This window comes from Xenopus laevis, chromosome 8L (genome assembly GCF_017654675.1).
Source record: "Xenopus laevis strain J_2021 chromosome 8L, Xenopus_laevis_v10.1, whole genome shotgun sequence".
Lineage (NCBI taxonomy): Eukaryota > Metazoa > Chordata > Amphibia > Anura > Pipidae > Xenopus > Xenopus laevis.
Genome location: NC_054385.1, coordinates 71,872,343 through 71,893,770, shown reverse-complemented (window position 1 = coordinate 71,893,770; position 21,428 = coordinate 71,872,343). Strand labels below are relative to the sequence as shown.

At 40.6% G+C, this 21,428-nt stretch overlaps 1 protein-coding gene across 2 annotated transcripts; it reads left to right on the top strand.

The window, feature by feature from the left end:
• Positions 1–10,310: 10,310 nt before the first annotated feature.
• Positions 10,311–19,999, top strand: hnrnpl.L (heterogeneous nuclear ribonucleoprotein L L homeolog). Of its 2 annotated transcripts, none has more exons than XR_005963406.1 (13): positions 10,311–10,468; positions 13,005–13,123; positions 13,279–13,519; positions 13,605–13,690; positions 13,894–13,990; positions 14,075–14,147; positions 15,940–16,011; positions 17,017–17,294; positions 17,382–17,503; positions 17,592–17,793; positions 18,256–18,313; positions 18,967–19,128; positions 19,162–19,854. XR_005963406.1 is itself a non-coding variant. In XM_018230296.2 (13 exons), exons 1-13 carry the CDS (start codon positions 10,355–10,357, stop codon positions 19,844–19,846), a joined length of 1,617 nt encoding a protein of 538 aa, XP_018085785.1. In that variant the 5' UTR covers positions 10,311–10,354; the 3' UTR covers positions 19,847–19,999. The 2 variants fall into 2 exon arrangements, 1 of the variants encoding a protein (XP_018085785.1); XM_018230296.2 differs by having other exon boundaries at positions 18,967–19,062; positions 19,788–19,999.
• Positions 20,000–21,428: the final 1,429 nt, after the last annotated feature.

The following is a 21,428-nucleotide window of genomic DNA, read 5'->3' as shown; positions in this document are numbered from 1 at the left end:
ACCCCCGATGTAGCCATGCCGTTAGTGGCATATCGGGGAAAGATCCGCTCGTTTGGCGATGTCGCCAAACGAGCGGATCTTTGAGTCTATGGCCACCTTAAAGGGATACTGTCATGGGAAAAAAAAATTTTTTCAAAATGAATCAGTTAATAGTGCTGCTCCAGCAGAATTCTGCACTGAAATCCATTTCTCAAAAGAGCAAACAGATTTTTTTATATTCAATTTTGAAATCTGACACGGGGCTAGACATTTTGTCAATTTCCCAGCTGCCCCATGTCATGTGACTTGTGCCTGCACTTCAGGAGAGAAATGCTTTTTGGCAGGCTGCTGTTTCTCCTTCTCAATGTAACTGAATGTGTCTCAGTGGGACATGGGTTTTTACGATTGAGTGTTGTTCTTAGATCTACCAGGCAGCTGTTATCTTGTGTTAGGGAGCTGTTATCTGGTTACCTTCCCATTGTTCTTTTGTTTGGCTGCTGGGGGGGAAAAGGGAGGGGGTGATATCACTCCAACTTGCAGTACAGCAGTAAAGAGTGATTGAAGTTTATCAGAGCACAAGTCACATGACATGGGGCAGCTGGGAAATTGACAAAATGTCTAGCCCCATGTCAGATTTCAAAATTGAATATAAAAAAATCTGTTTGCTCTTTTGAGAAATGGATTTCAGTGCAGAATTCTGCTGGAGCAGCACTATTAACTGATTCATTTTGAAAAAAAAAATTTTCCCATGACAGTATCCCTTTAAGAGTGATATCTCCCCCCCCCCAGCAGCCAAACAACAGAACAATGGGAAGGTAACCAGATAGCAGCTCCCTAACACAAGATAACAGCAGCCTGGTAGATCTAAGAACAGCACTCAATAGTAAAAACCCATGTCCCACTGAGACACATTCACTTACATTGAGAAGGAAAAACAGCAGCCTGCCAGAAAGCATTTCTCTCCTAAAGTGCAGGTACAAGTCACATGACTGGGGGCAGCTGGGAAATTGACAAAATGTCTAGCCCCATGTCAGATTTCAAAACTGAACATAAAAAAATCTGTTTGCTCTTTTGAGAAATGGATTTCAGTGCAGAATTCTGCTGGAGTAGCACTATTAACTGATGTATTTTGGAAAAAAAAACATGTTTTCCGATGACACTATCCCTTTAACTAGAAGCATTTTGAACACAGGTAGCAGCACAGGTGCATAAAAGGTTTCTGTGTTTTAAATGTATATTCAAACGCACCTCATTCCAAATGAAACTAGAAAATGCAGGAAATTGTCTCTGATGATAAATCCCTACAGAGATTCAGCAGCCACCTTTGTATCACACCTGAAGCCATCAGCATCATCTTGGATGAGGTAATCATAACCTATACTCTTCCAGCATATCAAGAATAAAGTGGAATTTTTCAAACATTGCCATGTGAGCCCTGAGTAACCTGGCCTTCAGACACCCCAAAGTATGTTTTTTCAGACCTGAAGGTCCCTTATATTAGTGCTGTCCAACTTCCGTGGTAGCAAGGGTCGAAACTTTTCTGGCTTGTGTGGTGGAGGGACTATAATGGAAGCCACTGTTGACCACTCCCAGTTTTTAAATCATACCCACTTTTAACCACAAGAACCTTTAAGACCATATCCACATTAACAGTGGTAGCACATGAAAAAACAAAATGGTTGGTGCTCACTGCAGGGATATCAGTCATATGTGAAAAAACTTGATTCATATTAAAACATACCCTTAAATCCATATGCCTCCTCCTCTGTGGATAACACAGCACCCCAACACACGATTAAACACCTTAGGACCACCTAACAACTATTTCCAAATGCTAACAAACACGAATAATAGGGTAGACATAGTACGGCACACACAGGGAGCACAGGAAAGGCTGTGTATGGCACACGGAGGGAGCATAGAGCAGGCAGAGTATGGCACACACAGGGAAGGCAGAATACAGCAGGAGACAGGAAAACCTATCTAAGATGAACAGTTCATACTGTGCTACATACAGTGACACAATGTTGGTGCCCCTCCAGCAGTTTGTATGAGATGTGACCAGGTGAACAATGTGGACACTTTCAGTTTGGGTCTCAGGTGTGAACAGTACAGGGCTTTAGGTTTGTGTACTATAGACAGGGGCGCGCCGCCAATGAGGCGAGCTGAGACGCTCGCCTCAGGCGGCAACGCCGAATCGGTTTCCAGGGGCGGCAAAAAGCCGCTCCTGCACCTTTAAGAGCCGAATTTCCGGTTTTTAAACCGGAAATTCGGCTTTACTAATGCGAGAGAGCGCAATTGCGCTCTCCGCATTAGTGTTCCTGCCTCCCCTCCCGACAAGTAAGTCAGCGAGGGGGGGCGGCATTGCAGGAGCCGCCTCAGGCGGCGCTTAGGTCTGAATCGGCGCTGACTATAGAGGTGTTATGGGTGTAAATAATTCAGGGGGGTTTATAGGTGTGAACAGTGCAGGGGATTACAGTCTAGATTTGAGGAGTAAACAATACAGGGGCCAGTTAATCTCACATTTTAAAGGGGTGGTTCACCTTTAAATTAACTTTTAGTATGTTATAGTATGGCCAATTGGTCTTCATTATTATTATTTTTTTGTGTTTTTTTAATTATTTGCCTTCTTCTGACTCTTTCCAGCTTTCCAATGGGGGTCACTGACTCCATTTAAAAAACAAATACTCTGTAAGGCCACACATTTATTGTTATTGCTACTTTCTACTACTCTGCTTTCTATTGAGGCCTTCTCCTATTCATATTCCAGTCTCTTATATAAATCAGGCCCCCTAGCAACCAGATTGCTGAAATTGAAAACAGTAGAGCTGCTAAATAGTAAAAAATGAAAACTAATTGCAAATTGTCTCGGAATGTCACTCTCTACACCAGGGGTAGACAACCTGCAGCTCCGGAGCCTCATTCGGCTCTTTATTCTGCTTGCTGCGGCTTGGTCTTGCGGCTTTGCCTATCATGTCGTCTATACAGCCCTCACACCTGCTGGTGGCGTCTTGAGTGTGTGACCACGGTAAGCTAACAGCGGTAAGCCGCCAGCAGGTGCAAGTGCTGTATAGACGTCCCAGGAGTGACAGGCAAGAACAAGCCGCAGCAAGATGATTCATCATGGTACTTACCGTGGTCACACACTCAAGACAAGAGAGGGAAGATCAGCATGGAGCTTTAGAAACAGAAGTCACATTAAACTGATGAGAACACTAGCATTTAATAGGGCTATTCAGTGTTTCATTTATTTCAAAGTAGGACTACACACTGCACTTCTGTTTGTTGTATTCTGTTGTTGTAACAGTTCAAATTAAAAAAGGTTAAAACTTTTAAAAGTTTATAAGCTGTGTTGTGTTTTGTGGAATTTTTCAGACAATTTTTCTTTAGTGGAAGAGGGGGCAAATTGGCTCTTTTGTTAGTAAAGGTTGCTGACCCCTGCTCTACACCATACTAAAAGTTAATTTAAAGGTGAACAACTCCTTTAAAGTTTACACAAAGGAAGCAGTCACAGCAGGCAGACTTTCATGTGGGGTGCCACACAAGGGGGAATTGTGGGCCGAATGTAGCCCATGGGCCACCAATTGGACAGCACTGCCTTATATTATACAACTAGTGCTGAGTATAGAAAGGGGATGGCATACTATAGGTTTGCTTTCGGGCTGTCTTTTCTGTCCTACTCTAGGATTGTTTCATAGCTTGCCGGTGTGTACTACCTAAAGGGTGACTATTTTTTTATGCACTAAAATGGTGTCAGTTTAAAAGCACAATTTTTCTGAAAATACAAGGCTTGTGAAATCTCATATGGCAGCAGCCCTCTGATGTTTTGTGAAGTGTCTTAGTGGACCTTTATTATTAACTGGAGTTATCCTTTTTTATAGAGCACCACACAATGTTTTGAAGATATTGTTTATCATCACATTAGTCCCTGCCCTGCTCACAGTCCATTTCACATTCACACATTTAAAACCTGCTTACATGTGTTTGGTGTATGAGACAAAAGCCATATATGAACTACTTGCACAAAGCACCCAGGTGGGAATCAAAATCAGGGCCCTAGTGCTTCAAGGCAGCAGTGCTAATCGTTGTGCTGTCCTGACTGAAATTCTGCAGAACTTGGGATAACTTTGGAATATAGGGACCCATGGGGTTATATAATGAAAGAACATCCAGACCAGAAAAGGGTACACTCCACAGAACCATCAACAAGTGGTATCAACTTTTATTACAGCATAGTTAAGTCTATGCTTGAAATGTTTTGTGTCTTGCATTTACTCATAAGCATACAGAGTGGTAATATTGATTCGATCTGAAGCGACAGGTTCTGGGCTTGTGCCCTCAAGCCATGACTTCTTTTTTTGGTGTACATACATTGAAAATGTCAAATGATTCATGTTGCTTGTCTTTGGAAGTGACTGATACTGCCTACAGTTACACAGTTTGTTATCCATAAACATTCCCAAATATTTCTCAAAGGAGAGTGAAAGGTTACTAAACAGAAATTATCCTAATAATAGTCCATCTTGTTGAAGGTGGTGAAGCCAGTCACTAGTTTTTTTTTCTAGAAATACAGTTTTCCCCCATACTATTTCTGTTTCCCCCACTATGTTCATGCGCTGCCATATTTGTAAGGAAAATAAAGTTCCGTGGATAAAAAATGGTACCTCAAGAAATATGCATACTTGTGGTGAAATGCATACTGGGTCAGCGATTTCACACATACATGTCATACATACAAATCATATACGACACGCCTGTCATCAGAGAATTGAGATTTTGAGCAATGCAATATTGTGCATGAAGTTGGCCCGGGGCTGAAGGGGGGCAGCTAAGTGAGATTTTGGTGACGTCAGCCAGTTGAGGGATTTGCTTTCTAAAGAGAGCACACTTACTAGAGAATGACAGCAAGCAGCCAAGAAGTTAAAGGGGTGGTTCACCTTTAAGTTAACTTTTAGTATATTATAGAATGGCTAATTCTAAGCAACTTTTTAATTGGACTTCATTTTTTCTTTTTTGTAGTTATTGAATGGTTTGCCTTTTTCTTCTGACTCTTTCCAGTTTTTCAAATGAGTCACAAAAAATGCAGGTGCTCTGTAAGGTTACAAATGTATTGTTATTGCTAGTTTTTAATGCTCATTGTTTTTCATGCCCTCTCCTATTCATATTCCAGTGTTTTATTCCAATCACTGCATGGTTGCTAGGATAAATTGGACCCTAGCAACCAGATTGCTGAAATTGCAAACTGGAGAGCTGTTAAATACAAAGCTATGAAAACCAATTGCAAATGGTCTCAAAATAGCAATCTCTAGTCAGCCCTTTTAATGTTTAGTGTATAATTCACATTTTTTTTGTTGCTACCTTGCATTTACTAAAATTGAACCTCATTTGCCAGTTTGCTGCCCATTGGGAATTTAGTCCTTCCTGGAACTTATAAGGGTTCATCCATCTCACCCTCCTGTTTTGAACTGAGTGCAAGTACATCTATTGAACCCTGGAGATGCAGTGTTTGTGTGCCCAAGGAATTGGGCATGGATGTCATTTAGACTCCAAGCACCAACATAGAAAAAAATTCAGCTCTGTGTCTAATTACCATTGAGTATAGAAAGCTGGTATAGGTATCTTGGACCCCTGCTTCCATCCAAAGCAAAATCAAGTAATGCAAACAAGTATGGGGAAAGAATACCAACAGGCGCAAAAACTGCTGCGCAGGTGCCTTTATTCACCGTCACACAAAATGTTTCGAGCTTAGTAGCTCTTTTTCAAGTGTAAAAGAGCTACTATGCTCGAAACATGTCGTGTGACAGTGAATAAAGGCACCTGTGCTGCAGTTTTTGCGCCTGTTGGTATTCTTTCCCCATAATTACCATTGAGATGTAGGCATAATTGCATGTGCTGTGGCTATATGGCTGCAACTGCATCAGGCACAGCTCCCTCTTGAGGCCAACTTGATTATCACTACCCTGGTTTTATCAAAAGAGCCGAGGTGCGCAGACTTTTTCACCTCATGATCTACTCTTGCTACCTGATGCCATCATGAGATCTACTTTAAGAACTCATAGCAGGATGGCACAGAGGCATTTCCATGTATAAATACCTCCAATAGCCCAATTTGCTGAAATACATTGAAGTCTATGGGCAATTTTAAGCATGACAATTTTTTTCTGCACAAAACAATTTTTTTTCCACACAACATTTATTTTCCGCATGACAATTTTCTCCATGGTCTCAGGAACTTTAAAGTGATCAACTGTTAGACCGCGATCAATGTTTTGGGCACCCCTGGGTTATAGCATTCAGTGACATTCTTGACAATACGTTGCTGTTTATGTTGTGGTAACAGTTTGGAAAAGACCTTGCCTATGTTAGCAAAATAATGCCCATATGCACAGAGCAAGGTCTGTACAGAATGGATTCCAAAATCTCAGTAGAATATACAGTAGGCTGTTATAGCAGCAAAGGGGGGAAGACAACGCTTTACATTAAAGGGACAGTACACATCTTTTCAACATGAGCTCAGTGAATAGGGCTTGTGTTGAACATACTTTTTTGCCTACTGGTTAAATTAAGAAATATCTATGGTTTTGTTATTTCTGGATCTAAAAAGATACAGGCTTTCCTTTCAATGCTACCTGGTTCTGAAGAGCAAAGCTGAAGTTAACACTAATTGCCAGTGCACTAAGGGCCGGATTTACATAACGGCCACCCCTAGGCCCACTGCCGTTCGTCGCCCCAGTCCCCTCTCCTTTATTTGTGCAAATTGTAATCATCTGGACTGGAGCAATGGGGATTGGCACACAGGAAATTTAAAAACAATTGTATCTCCTGAGCATACCCAGTGTTTCTCAATCTCAATCAATGTGGGTGTGGTTGGGCAGCAGGCCGCCCCCTAAAATCCTGCCGCCCTAGGCCTGGTCCTTAGTGGCCTTTCCACAAATCCTGGCCTGAGTGCACTGAGAAGCTCTCTGATAATGAGCTGCTCAACTGCTGTTGAGCTATATTTGTTCAAACGCAGATAGGGACCTCTGAACAAACTGCCTGTTGTATGAAGCTTGATGGCACACAGGGAGATTTGTAGGCCACAGTAAAAATGTACCACCGCAGGTGACAAATCTCCCCACGGCTTTAGGATGGTGGCAGATGGAGATATTAGTTGCCCAGCGACACATCTTCTCTACTGTGGACGACTAATCTCCCCGAAATGCCTTCCCACTGGCAAGAATACAAATCGCCGGCTGAATGGCATACGAATGGCTTTGGATTTCCAAAGTTGCCTTGTGAGGTAACTTCAGGCGACTTTGGAAATCCGAAGTGATCATTTGCCATCCTGCCAGTGATTCGTATTCTTTCCCAGCACGAAAGCATTTTGGGGAGATTAGTCGCCCGAAGTAGTGAAGATTTGTGCCACCACCCTTAATGTAAATCCCTGGTGGGAAAGAATATGTTTTTCTTCATTTTCCAAAGTTGTACAACATTTCCTTTAAATGAAACTTCAAGTGACTTTGGAACGATGAAGCAATGCATATGTTTTCCCACCAGCAATTTACATTATAGCCAGTGGGTAAGCGTTTTCATTATAATGGCACAAAATATGGAAAAGTAATATAAATTCAACACAAGTTCTATTTATTGTTCTCTTTTTATCAAAGCCCCCCCACATCACCTTCTCTCTGTGGAGACAAAAATCGGATGAAATGCGACATGCAGCACTGCAGTGTGCTTCAAAATGGTTTCGTTTCTATAGAGAAGAATGAGTAAAGAACAAATGACCTTACAGAATTGTGGGAGTAAAAAGCAGTGTATATACTTCCTAACGCAAAAAAAAAAAAAAAAAATCAGCTTACTAACAGTTTGTAGGATCTAATGCACTCCCAGGGAATACAAAACATGAATTTTAGTAAGTCAGTTTCCTTTACTGGCACCACGTACGTAACTCCAATTAACTGGTTTTAAATTAATCTACTTAGGGCCCAAAATTAACCAGCACTATCACTGTAATGTTTATTCCAATAGAAATCATTTGCAAAATACTCTGCAGCCCAATGGCGTAACTTGGGTGTGTCGTCCCCTACCTCCCTCTCACAAAATGACCTACTGAGGGGGCCTTGTGCAAACACTCCTAAATTCCCAGGCCCCCAATTCCAGCCTGCTCGCGCTGCACCTACTGGCCCTCACCTTGCACCCAATGTTCCCTCTAATTCCTTCTCAGATATGTGCGCAAAAAACGTCTTTTGTGCACACATTTTCAACTTGTGTGCACAGTTTTTAAAAACTGTGTACTCAGGTCAGAATTGATACAATATTTTGTGTTAACACACAAAATTCTTTGTGTGCAAAATAATTTGCTGTCCTCAAAATTTGTGTGCACGAGCATAAGCACACACCTTAGAGCAGAGGAGCCCAAAAGGTAGATCGGGATCTACCAGTAAACATATAGCTGGTCATCAGTAGATCTCAAGACACTGTCAACAAACAGCTTGTCTATATCATCTTCCTGTTTCATGCTTTTCATTCAGATATTTTTATGCTAAGGTTGCACAAGAAATAGTTGAGTGTTAAACATAGAAATATAAATTCTTTCATAAATCAATATAATATTTAACTATTATTTTCCTTGGAACAGAATGCAAACAATGCTTTTATGAATGTAAATCATAATGGGACATCACTAAAAGTAGACCTCGCATTAGTAAAGTATGAGCACTCCTTCCTTAGAGGGAACATTGCTTGTGCTTCTTTTAAAGGTGCGAGAGGGGCTGGGGAGGGGGAACTACTATGCAGCAGACCCCGTGGTCCGGCCCTCCTTAGGGCAGAGACACACACTCAGATTCAGGGAGATTTAGTTGCCTGACGATAAATCGCCTCTTCTTCGGGGCTCCCCGAACTGCCTCCCGCCGGCTAGAGTCTAAATTGCCAGCGGGATGGCACTCGGAGCGCTTTGTTTTCTGAAGTTGCCCGAAGTTTTCTGGGGCAACTTCGGAAAATGAAGCTCACTGATTGCCATCCCGCCAGCAATTTACATTCTAGCAGGCGGGAGGCACTTCGGGGAGATTAGTTGCCCTGCAGAAAAGGAGATTTGTAGCTGGACGACTTATCTACCCAAATTTGAGCGTTTGTCTCTGCCCTTAGGCCTGCCCCCTGGGACCACAGGATCTGCTGTATAGATAGGTATTCCCAGTGTGGATTCTTCTTAACCCCCTGTGGCACCTCATTGGTGCAGCAGCCCTGGTTACTACACTGCTTCAGCTGTAAACCACCATGGCTTTATTAATAGCTAGCAGAACCCAATTTTACATTTTTAAGGGGACTTGAAAAAATGGTGTAAAATATGTGTAGGGTTACCACCTGGCCAGTACTTTACAGGCCTGGCTTGCAGGGCCGGAACTAGGGGTAGGCAGAAGAGGCAGGTGCCTAGGGTGCAACGATTGGGGGGGCACTGAGCAGCTACCTCTTCTGCCTACCCCTAGACCAGACTTACCTAGCATTGATCGCAAACGAAACAAAAACAAAAAACTTCGAAATTCGAATTCAAAAAGACCAACCAAAATTTAGTTGAATTTTTTTGTGCTCGAATTTGAATCATACGAATTATTGCATTTGATTGAATTTGATTCTAAAAAAACCCATTGATTTTTCAAAGTCCACCAATTGACTCCAAATAGGTTCTAGGAGGTCCCCCATCGGCTAAAACAGCAATTTGGCAGGTTTTAGATGGTGAATGATCAAAGTCGAATTTTTAAAGAGAAAGTACATGATAAATTTCAATATTCACATTTTTTTCAAATTCAAATCAAATTTGGACTATTCCCTAGTCGAAGTATGCAAAAAATAGCATTGAAATTCGATTTTTTTTTCCCAATGGAAAAGTCAACTAGACCTTTGATAAATCTGCCCCTTATTGTTAATGCTCAAAAATGAAAACCAATTGCAAATTGTCCCTGAATATCTCTACCTCATACTAAAAGTTGATTTAAAGGTGAACAACCCCTTTATAATCACGGTATATTTCACTGTAATTCTCTGTACACTTTGGAACGACCAGGCGCCATTACATTCTCCACATAAGATGGAGGCGAACTAACTTGTTCATATCAAACACCAGGCTACAAATCTCGGCGTGCCCACATCAATGGGTAACATAACATGGAGACGTAGCTACAGCAGGGCAAGCCTACATTTGTGAATAATAAAGAGATTTCTCATCCCTGACCAATGAACTTCCGAAACTCTAAAATGGCGTTTTGGGAAGCGAATGAACGTAGGAAAACTGAGAGTGGCATTCATGCTGGCCTATAGGGAGATTGTAAGTGGGCGGGTCTCTATTGGTTTAGCCCCGGCGCCATGTTACAGTGAATTCAGTCCCGGTGGATCTCTGAAGATGGCGGCAGCTGCGGCCATAGGAGGAAGGCCAAATTATTACGGGAACGAAGGTGGCCGGGCCCCGAAGAGACAGAAGACTGACGGAGTTGAGGACAACGTGGCGGCTACAGCGGTGAGAGTTCCTATATTGAAGGCAGTGATGTGCTCAAATACAAAGGCTTCTGTTATTGTGTGTGTAGAGATCAATGCGCTACCATTCCACATCTGTTTAGCCTGGGGATCTTCCCTTGTTACTCGGCCAAGCTCACCGACGCTAATAGTCACTGGGCGGCGATGTGTGGCTTGTTCGGTGGGATCTTGTAGCTCGTGTCTTTGTTATACACATTACTTGACAATGGCTGAGATGAGTGAAGTCGGATTTGGAGATTCCACGGGAATGAGTCTCCTCCGGCCATAGAGGTTCAGGGATGCGCGGTTGCAAAGCGCCGACAAAGTTGCGGAGCCGACCAGGGTTTGGGGGTGATTGTTGCCAGTTGATCAGTGCTGCCCAGAAGAGGCCTAAGCGAATGAAATATGTGCAGCTAGGTAGCGCCCTAAGGATTGGCCTGGGCGTGTAGTAGCACTTTTGCCGCTGGATTTAGAGGCGACACTGTCTAGACAGGGTTAATTCATTGTTCCTCCCGCACCCCGTGCCAGTCCGAGGCTTTCTCTGGCCATATTTACTCACAATAAGGTTATGGCTGTTTGCGAGCATTGCTCTATATACCCCTCCTTATTAGTATTCGAAGGTATCGGAGCTGCTGCCCCATCTCTTTTCCCTGAGCTAGGAAGTGCTTATTTTGGGATGTTACCCCCACACTCCCAGTCCCGCTGCAGTTCTAGTCAGCATTGTCTTCATTCAGATGCAAATGAATTGTGTGACTGGCTGATTTAGGCCAATTCACACATGCACTGCAGCATCTGTTCTTTTATTTTGTAGCCTTAAGGGTAAGGGCACACCTGGAGATTCGGGGAGGTTTAATCGCCCGGCGACTAATCGCCTCTTCTTTGGGGCCACTAATCCCCGAACTGCTTCCGTCTGCTTCAATGAGAAAACGCCAGCGCCAATGTACTTGCGGCGCTTCAATTTCCAAAGTCGAACCAAGTTTCCTCGTGAGGCAACTTCAGAAATCGAAGCACTGTGAGTGCATTGAGCTGGCGTTTTCTCATTACAGCAGACGGAAGGCAGTTCAGGTCGCCCCCAGAAGAGGCGATTAGTCACCAGGCGACTAAATCTGGCCCTGTGCTAGCTCCCCTAAATATATTAAGCACCCCCCATTGAATTCAGTCAATCTGTACAACAGCACCACTATACCAGAGACATGTAAAATCTTTGACTGTGCTATGCAGGCCCAAGTCTGCTGAGGGAGCACTTGGGAGAAGAAAGAAGGATGGTGGATGAGTTATAGGAATGGGTTTGTTTATAGAGGGAATCCCAGTGGAATGGTCATTTCGTTTAACCAACAAGACTTAAAACAAACCATAACTGTATCTAATTCTTTACCAATAGTTTTATGTCCAGCACAAACAATTGAAGTAATGTTGACAAAAGGAAAACTATACCCCTGAACAATGTAGGTCTTTATAAAAAATATACTGTATTGCATAAAACTGCTCACATGTACAACCCTGCTTCATGTAAATAAACCATCTTCATAATATACTTTTTTTTAGTAGTGTGGGCCTATATAGAAATTGTAATTTTAAGATCTAAGGGCAACCCCCCGGGATTGTACAATTCACTGTGCACACAAACAAACCATACATGTTAGGTCACATGAGCCAGTTAACAGACAAAATTTTGTCTTCCACACGTCTTAACTGTTAGAGCTGCATTATTTCTGGTTAGGCAATCTCTGAGGCAGCACACAGACCATCAATATATGGGGGCTCAAGGTAAACAATGTAAAAATATTGTTTAAGAATTCTTTTTTTTTTTTTTTTCTTCTATGTATTCTTTTGTCTTTAATGAGATGTGATCCTGATGATGATGATATACAGAATGACTGCACCAATGATAACCAATGGCTTTCCTCAATAAAGAGTGCTTATTTTCCCTGTCCAAGATCATTAAATTGTCATCCATATATCCAATAAACATTTTGCTTTATTTTTCAGCCTTAAAGGTGTTGTTCACCTTCCAAATACTTTCAGTTCAGTTGTTTTCTGATTCTTCATACTTTTTCAATTACTTTCCATCTTTTTTTTTACTGTTTTTCCAGAATTGAAATACAAAGTTTAATATTCCTCTTCTTTGGTTTTTCAGTTTGGCTGCACAGTAATCCAAGTGCAGATTCTGAACCATTACAGTTTGCTACATTAGTGTATACATATCTCAGCAGCATCTGTGGAGTATTGGCAACTATTTATCAGTTAAAACCTTTAATGAAACCCAGGGCCAAAGATAAGAAATGTATCAACTAAATGTAACAATTGAGAAGTTTCAGCAAACCCCCCTATTTTAGAAAGACACAAGAAGTTGAAAAATTAAACATTAAACTTTAATATTAAAAAAATGTCGCAACTAGAAAGTAACTGAAACTATTTCTGGCAAACAATCTGAAAACTGAACTGAAAAAAGCGTTGGAAGGTGAACAACGCTTTTAAATTTGGTCTCAAGTTTTCACTGCACCCCACTAATACTCTCCTGGCGTTATATTTTTTTCCAGGAAGGATACGATGACCCTCACAAGACCGCGGCCTCTCCGGTGGTCCATGTGAGGGGGCTTATTGACGGGGTTGTGGAGACAGATCTTGCAGAAGCTTTGCAGGAATTTGGAGCAATCAGGTATAGTTATATTTATATGCAGCAGCATGCCAATTTTTTAATGCTGTTCTGTAATTGCAATCTCCTTATGTCTGTTGTAATATCAGAGCTGGCTGTTACTATATTCAAATAAGCTGTTTTGTGAAATGTTAAATCTGGCTTTATTGTATTTTCAGTTATGTCGTGGTAATGCCTAAGAAGAGACAGGCTCTTGTTGAATTTGAGGATATTAATGGTGCATGCAACGCTGTGAACTATGCAGCAGACAACCAAATCTATGTTGCAGGGCATCCAGCGTTTGTAAACTATTCAACTAGCCAAAAGATCTCCCGTCCCACAGATACAGCCGATGATTCCCGGGGGGTTAATAATGTTTTGCTCTTAACTATTCTGAATCCAATCTATTCCATAACTACGGTGAGCTTTTTTTTTTTTTTTTTTTTGCGCATGTTTTTCTACAGCATTTTTGTTCGGTCAGTTAACTTTCAAATTTGCTTTGCAGGATGTGCTGTATACCATCTGTAATCCTTGTGGACCTGTCGAGAGGATTGTTATTTTCAGAAAGAATGGAGTCCAGGCCATGGTGGAATATCCTTTTTACTAATGCCAGTTATGCACTTCCACATTATGCTTTCTGTTTAATGTTTTAATATGCCTACCACCCTCAACTCTAGTGATTTGTCACCCCCCCCTTTAAAATAGTAGTATGGATATGTGTTACTGGGTTAGCTGTCTCTTTAGGTGCCTTTAAAGTTGTGCATAGGTTGGTATGTTTCCTTAACTTGTCTAACATTTGACTCTGTGCAAAGTGCTCAGCGTGCCAAGGCTTCTCTCAATGGGGCTGACATTTACTCTGGATGTTGTACACTAAAGATTGAATATGCCAAGGTAAGTGGCTTTTAAACTGGAGCTTTTATGGAATGTAGAGGCAAAAGCAAAGCCACCTGTCTCACTACTATTTTATCTTCTCAGCCTTCTCGACTGAATGTCTTCAAAAATGACCAGGACACATGGGATTACACAAATCCTGGCTTGAGTGGACAAGGTAATTCACTTGGTTCTGTACTTTTACTCTACATACATTCCCTGTCAGTTAGTCTGCTAAAATGCACAAGTGTCACTTCACACTCTGTAATGCCATCTGCTTGTTTGCTAGTCACGTTTATATGTTCAACAAATAGCCATTGTTTTGGCTTAAAACTCTGTTTGAAAATTTTGCTGTATTAAATTCTTATACCGAATTATTTTGGAACTTTCTTGGTCTATACATGAAGCATGCTGCGCATGGTTCTTGAACTACTTAAGCATTTTAAGGTTTGGTCAGTTTTTGAAACGACTGGTTTTCACCAAATTTTGCAGATGCTCAAAATATCTTCTGCCTGCCCCCAAACAAGTGATGGCATTACATGACAGTCCTAACACATTTCTTTTCCAAGGTACATATTAGTTTCTATGTGCAGGGGCTGGCTCAGTGCTGCCTGAGAATGAAGGTGGTTTCTCAAACTGACCCCAGAGGTGGCGGTCTGGTTTTCATGGGCTTCCCAATTAAGGGACACTTCCCTGCTCCCTCCTGGGGTCCAGAACTGACAGGCCCTTGTCTGCACATTGCTTTAGTAACACACAGTGTAGTGAGACATCATTAGTTCCTTTTGCCCACGAAGAACACTCATCGCAGAAATACCAGACCATCTTCAATGGTCATACATGGAGAACACCACACGATGACCAAGAAACTTGCTGAAACGGGGGCTCCAACACGCTACTGCAGTCATGTTACAAGTACAAAGATCGTTCCAAACACGCCACAGCAGGCATGTTACAAGTACAGAGACTGCCCTCAGCATTTACAGCAAACATGTTACAGAAAAGGGAGCTCATCCATGTCACAGAATCTGAGCGCTACATGCCATAGGAACACAGTAATGTAACAGGCACAGAAGTGGCTCATGCTATGGCAGGCAGAGACTGGGCCGAACATGCTACATCATAAACACCATGAAAGTCTCCAAACCCCCCCACAACAAACAATCTTTCCTCACCATCCTCAAGAAGAGCTGAACATATCTCACTCCCCTTTCAAGACTCAGGATGTGCCACATTGTCCCCCCCCTCCCTTCAGTGTGCGTGGGGCAGACACCAGCTAGCAGCATCTGACAGGAGGCACACTACAAGCGCGAAACATTCACATGGAGTACACAGAACACGGAAAGACACGTTAGCAATACGTGAGCCTTTTTTAAGAATGCCATTTGTTGTTGTTTTTGCCCTTCCGTGTCACTCATGACTACAACCATGTGATGCAGGGTCGCTGCGTGTGTATGGCGGGGCGGCACCTTTCAGAGCTCTGCTTACGCACACATGAGGTATCCAATGGTAAGAAAATAACAGATATGTTGTTATCACAGTGGGACGGCGTCAGTAAGTAAATTTTTCTCAATATTTGTGACCAATTATTCTGTAACCCAAATTTCCGTATTAATGCTTTGTCTTGGTAAATGGCTTAAAGTTGTCTGCTTTTGCTGTTAAGGGTAGTAGTTGACTTTCTTTCTTGGGAGCTGTTAAATCTGTCAAGGTTTTTTCCTAACTTAAATTGATTGCAACCTTCCAAACTGCAAGATCAAAGTTTGCTTCGGGGGAGCTTAATGAGCTTGAATCTGAGATTTACTTTTATTTGTTCTATACTATAAGTCAGTATACAATCCCCATTTAGTCTGTGGAAGTACTACCTGCCCCAATTTCTAAAATTAAAGTGGGAGTCCTCTTTGGTTTAAAAGGGATACTTATTTCCTAGACTTGTTCTGGGGGGGTCTTTATTTGATTATTTTATAACTTTATAGGTGATGCTGCGGGTAACCCAAACAAGAGGCAGAGGAACCCACCACTGTTGGGAGACCATCCTGCGGAGTACGGTAAGAAAGATATTGCAGTCCTCGACATTAGCTTTTCAATCTTGCCCAAGGAAGCAGGATGCTTGTATTGTAGCAGTCTTCGGGATATGAACTGATGGGAATTATTATAACTGAAGTGTTATATGGTAGTAGCAGCAATCTACTGAATTTAAATGAATTGTCTAGTGTAATAATAAAAACTGGGTAAATGAATGTCATGCAAACTATAAAAAAAAAAAAAATGTTTTCAATAGTTAGCCCAAAATGTAATCTATAAAGGCTGGGATGACCAGATATCTAACATAATGTCCAGAACCTACTTCCTGCATTGCAGCTCAGGTTACCGGTCCATAAACCAATCCGTAACTTGAAGGTGGCCATATGGGACATAACTGTTTGATTTTGAATCTGATCTGCATGCTGAAGATCAAAAGCAATTTAATTGAACAGTCCTCTTTTGAGAAACACCAGAAAAACTTTTTTTTTTTTTTTCTCCTCTCTATATATCATGATTTTTAATTTTTACATTATCTATCTGATCCCCTCCCTTATGTTCCTTTATGAGTGGGCTGCGATATTTCCCCTCCCTTATGTTCCTTTATGAGTCGGCTGCCATATTTGTGCAGCAGCAGTCCATTAGAAACTGACAGGCTGAGAAGGGATAGTCCGGTTCAGGAACTTCAAGTAATTACTTACAAAAGCAGCCGTGTCCTTGAAAAGATGTGTATAAAAGATTTAGTATACATTAAAATTTTGAAGAGTAGTTTGTGTCAGTATCACTTTACTTTTTTTGGGACTTTGGTTGTATAGAATTTTTACAGTTCTGATGTCATTTCTGTCACATGACTCATTGGAACGTGTGTATTATAATAAATAAAGTTCCCCCAGTTGCAAAATATGAGGATATTCGAAGTTACCTCGGAGTTCCATGACCTGTATAAAAACACTTCAGTAGGTTGATATTTTCTTATTTGGAGCTGAGGTGGAAGTATACAGCCACACTTAATTTAAAAATCTTTTTTGCAGGAGGTCCTCATGCAGGTTATCATGGGCACTACCATGAGGAGGCATATGGCCCCCCGCCCCCACACTATGAAAGTCGTAGAATGGGCCCCCCTCCTGTTGGTGCTCCTCGGAGGGGCCCATCCCGTTATGCTCCACAATATGGGCATCCTCCACCTCCACCACCAGAATATGCCCCACATGCCGACAGTCCAGTACTGATGGTATATGGTTTAGACCCCTCAAAGTTGAACTGTGATCGAGTCTTTAATATCTTCTGCCTGTATGGTAATTTGGAAAAGGTGAGACATAAACTGATTTTAAACCCGCCTTTAGATAAACAAATCAGTGAATCTGTACTTCATTGTTATGGCCTAATACTATTCCAGGTTAAATTCATGAAGAGTAAACCTGGAGCGGCTATGGTGGAGATGGCTGATGGATATGCTGTTGACCGTGCCGTTACACACCTAAACAACAATTTTATGTTTGGTCAAAAACTAAGTGTTTGGTGAGTGTAAATTTAGATCCTTTTGCCATAAGTAAATGTATTTAGTGCATGTCCCTTTTCAGCGTTTATCCATGTTTTCCTTTCTCAGTGTTTCAAAGCAACAGTCTATTGTGCCTGGACAGTCCTATGGCTTGGAAGATGGTTCCTGCAGTTTTAAAGTCTTCAGTGGGTCCCGTAACAACAGATTTACATCCGCAGAGCAGGCTGCAAAGAACAGAATCCAACAGCCCAGCAGTGTGCTTCACTTCTTCAATGCCCCCCCTGATGTGACAGAGGATAACTTTATTGAGGTGAGCAACATTTGAATCAAAGACTCACAGCTAGCTAGCAGTATTCACTAGTCTTATTAGCTAGGGACTTGTTACATTTCCGTAAGAAAAGTAAAATAATTTAACTGCCCACAACTTGGCTCTCTCCACATTTCCTTTAAATGATGCTAGACTTGATAAATAGTGTTTGCATATCTGGAATGCTTGTGATCTGGGGTATGATTCATTTGCTCTATTAACGCCAATATAGATTTATGGGGCTTGGTAAAGAGAGAGTACAAGTTACTGCTAACAAAAGGTTAAGCACCTTGACATTTTGTGTTTTGTGCTAGTACCATACATATACAAAACAAAAAGGCGCAAAATATACAAAAATAAAGTGCTTGTGGGATGTCAAATTGTTACTGATGTAAGATTTTAGTGAAATACGTGTTCTGGAAAGAGATCTGTTTAGATTTTCTTAACTATGTCCTTTTTCTCTAGATGTGTGATGAACTGGGTGTTAAGAAGCCAGCCTCAATCAAAATTTTCTCTGGAAAAAGTAAGTTTTTGTTTATTTTTTTTTATAAACATTCCTTGTGCTGTTCATTGAAATTAAATATCCATAGACTGCAACACTTAGGGGAAGATTTATCAAAGGTCAATTTTTTTTTTTACTCTAAATTCGAATGTACTCAAATGTTATCTTGTTTAAGAAAAAACTTAAGTCTAAAATTTGAACGAATGTTACTGACCCAAAACTAATCTAATTGAATTTGAATGAAACGCGATTTTCTGTGATTTTCTGTTCCCATGGTCAAGGCGTGATAAATCTCACATTCAAATTTACATTAGAATTGGTGTTTTTAAATTTTAATTTGTGAGTTGACTCAAAGAAACAAAATTGAAAATTCTAATTTACTATTCGAACCATAATAAATCTGCCCCTTATAGTAAGCTTCTTTCACCAGGTTTGTAACGAGATGGTACACTAATCACTTCATCTAATCTAGGACAGATGGGTATTTTACATGTTAATTAGCCATAGTTCCAAGAATATCTAGGACCGTGAATACAGTCACTCTGAATATGACATATACAATATGCCATGACATAGGCTGCATTTAAATGGCTATTTATACCATAGCTGGTCGTCACACCCACAGTTTGAACTAGCCTTAGATTTGCGCTAAAATTATTTTTTTTTTCTTGCAGGTGAGAGAAGCTCTTCTGGACTTCTGGAGTGGGATTCTAAGAGTGAAGCACTGGAGACTCTTGGCTTCATGAATCATTACCAGATGAAAAATCCAAGTGAGTAGAGCACAACATGCTAAACGTCATCAAGCCACACACACATACACAAGTGATCGGCAATAACCGCCCTTTCTTGTTGGAGAAAATTGTGCTGTTTCATCATTCTAATGTAACTATAGCTATTCAAAGTACATTGGTGCTTGAGAAACCAATCAAATGTTCTAATTTATAATAAGCCTTGCATAGATTGATTTGATTTCTAATCCACAAAAGTAGGCTCGAAAGGCTTGCTTATTTTGTTTTGAGATTTACTTAAACTGCATGTTCTATCTGTGAAGCTGTGGTAGTGTTCTGCAGTTCTGGTCTGCAAAGGCCCTTATGTCTTAAATGAGGCAAGAGCTGAGCAGTTTGACTTTCCATGTAGCCTTATCGGTGTTTGATGTTGAGTAATCTAGGAGCTCTACCAGCATATGGCTAGTTTTGGTTCATAGGCTTTTAATACTTACTGTGTATTTTACGTGTTAAAAGTTGTTGATATTATAATTCATAGTTCAGCTTGCTAAAGCACCTTATGTAAAGGTTTTAGGCATGTGCTACCTTCTACACAACCTCATCCAGTAGTGCCAGAACTGTCTTAGATTTCTAAAGTGGAGGAATAAAAAATAGCTCTCTTCTATTGTTAGAAAGCTTGAGACCTTCATTTTTTAAGAAACATATCAAATCATATGTTGGTTAAAAAAAAAAAAAAAAACCTTGTCTAATCTTTTTTTTTTTTCTTGCAGATGGTCCTTACCCATACACTCTAAAACTGTGCTTCTCCACTGCTCAGCATGCCTCCTAACGACCTACCAAAATTCCTAGCCCTGATTGATGTCTAGTATTAGTTGGGTTCCTTGTGGAGCTAGTTTTTATGTTCAGAAATGTCTTCTTTTATTTTTGTTTTGTTTTTTTGCTATGATGTGCTTGCACATATCAATAAAAACATTTGAAAACATTGCTTTGTGCTGTTTCTATAACAAATTTAGCACAGTAAACGATAATAGAATATAAAGAACCTATCCTGCATGATGCTTAGTTTCTTAATAAACTGCTGAAATTGAACACAAAATAGTCAAAGGATGATAACCATTTTGACCCACTTCCTGAAAAAAGGAAATTTAGGTCTTCCCCAAGGATTGTAGTCTATTTGTTCATTGAAATCTAATTTCAGGACAGCATGAGAAGTGCCACTGATGTAACATATGTATTAACATTTTGGCGAAGTAGCATACATAAAATCTGTACAATAAAAGTCTAGGAATATAGTCCCATTTGGAATTATGTATGCACGCCGCAGAGACTTTTATTTCACCCTATAAGGACAATACAGTAAATAAGCTGTGGGATGCACAGGATAAGCAACTTTCAGTTAGTCTTTGTAGCATAGGGGTTTTCATACAACTTGCTTTGTAATTACAAAATATAAATCTGCTTTTATACATGAATTTCATCTTGGATTTGAATCAAGTAAAAGCAGCATATTTTAGGAGAGCTATTGTCCAAAGTACAATGTCTCTGTTTTACAATATTGCTGGATAAACACGGGTATTGTTACCCAGCAAATATCTTTTGAATACACAGTCAGAAAGACAAATTCAACTTCTTTGAGTTGCAAGGCCTGGTACAAAGTAAATTGCCCAGTTGGGTTTTTGTTCATGACAAAAGTTTGCACACATTAGTGCACTCAGCACTTTGTGTTGGGGGTTTTCTATAAACTCTTGTGTAAAAGGGAGCATTCACCTTGTGTGAGAAGCTTTGCCTCGGACTCCTGAACACGTGTCAGGACATTTGGATCATCGTTTGGTTATAGGGAACCTGAAGGTCATACTTTGTGCAAAAAAGTTTTAGGTACTGTATACAACACTGCAGCAGTTTTAAAATATGCCACTTTATGAAAACCACATTTTAAGTAACTGAAAACTTTCCAGATGTTAATAAAAGTGCACAGAAAATAAGTCAATTTATAAAGGGAAGCATGGTATGATTCTGAATTGAGAGCCAGTCGGATGTCTATTGAAATGTCTTCAAGGAAGAAGAAATAAATACAGCCAGTCCAGTTGATTTGACTTCTTGCTATAGATATCCCATGACTTGGATGAATGAGAACCTTCACAGACATACATACTTTATATAGTAAATATATATATATATAATGAGTCCTGTGCTGGAGCACACATTCAAAAGTAACAACTGCCTGGGTGCTGGTTAAAGTCTATAACATATAAAACAATCATAATAAACCGCACTACACAGGTCTTTAACGATGCAAAAAGTGAAAAAGTTTATTCATATAAACGTTTTCACTTTTTGCATCGTTAAAGACCTGTGTAGTGCGGTTTATTATGATTGTTTTATATATATATATATATATTAATTTATAAGGA

Bases quoted from the DNA above. Each gene is read 5' to 3' on its own strand.
- hnrnpl.L (XM_018230296.2), top strand. From the start codon at position 10,355: ATGGCGGCAGCTGCGGCCATAGGAGGAAGGCCAAATTATTACGGGAAC. The intron at 14,148-15,939 runs GTAATTCACTTG...ATAACTTTATAG, and splicing joins TCCTGGCTTGAGTGGACAAG to GTGATGCTGCGGGTAACCCA. The intron at 19,063-19,787 runs GTGAGTAGAGCA...TTTTTCTTGCAG, and splicing joins TTACCAGATGAAAAATCCAA to ATGGTCCTTACCCATACACT.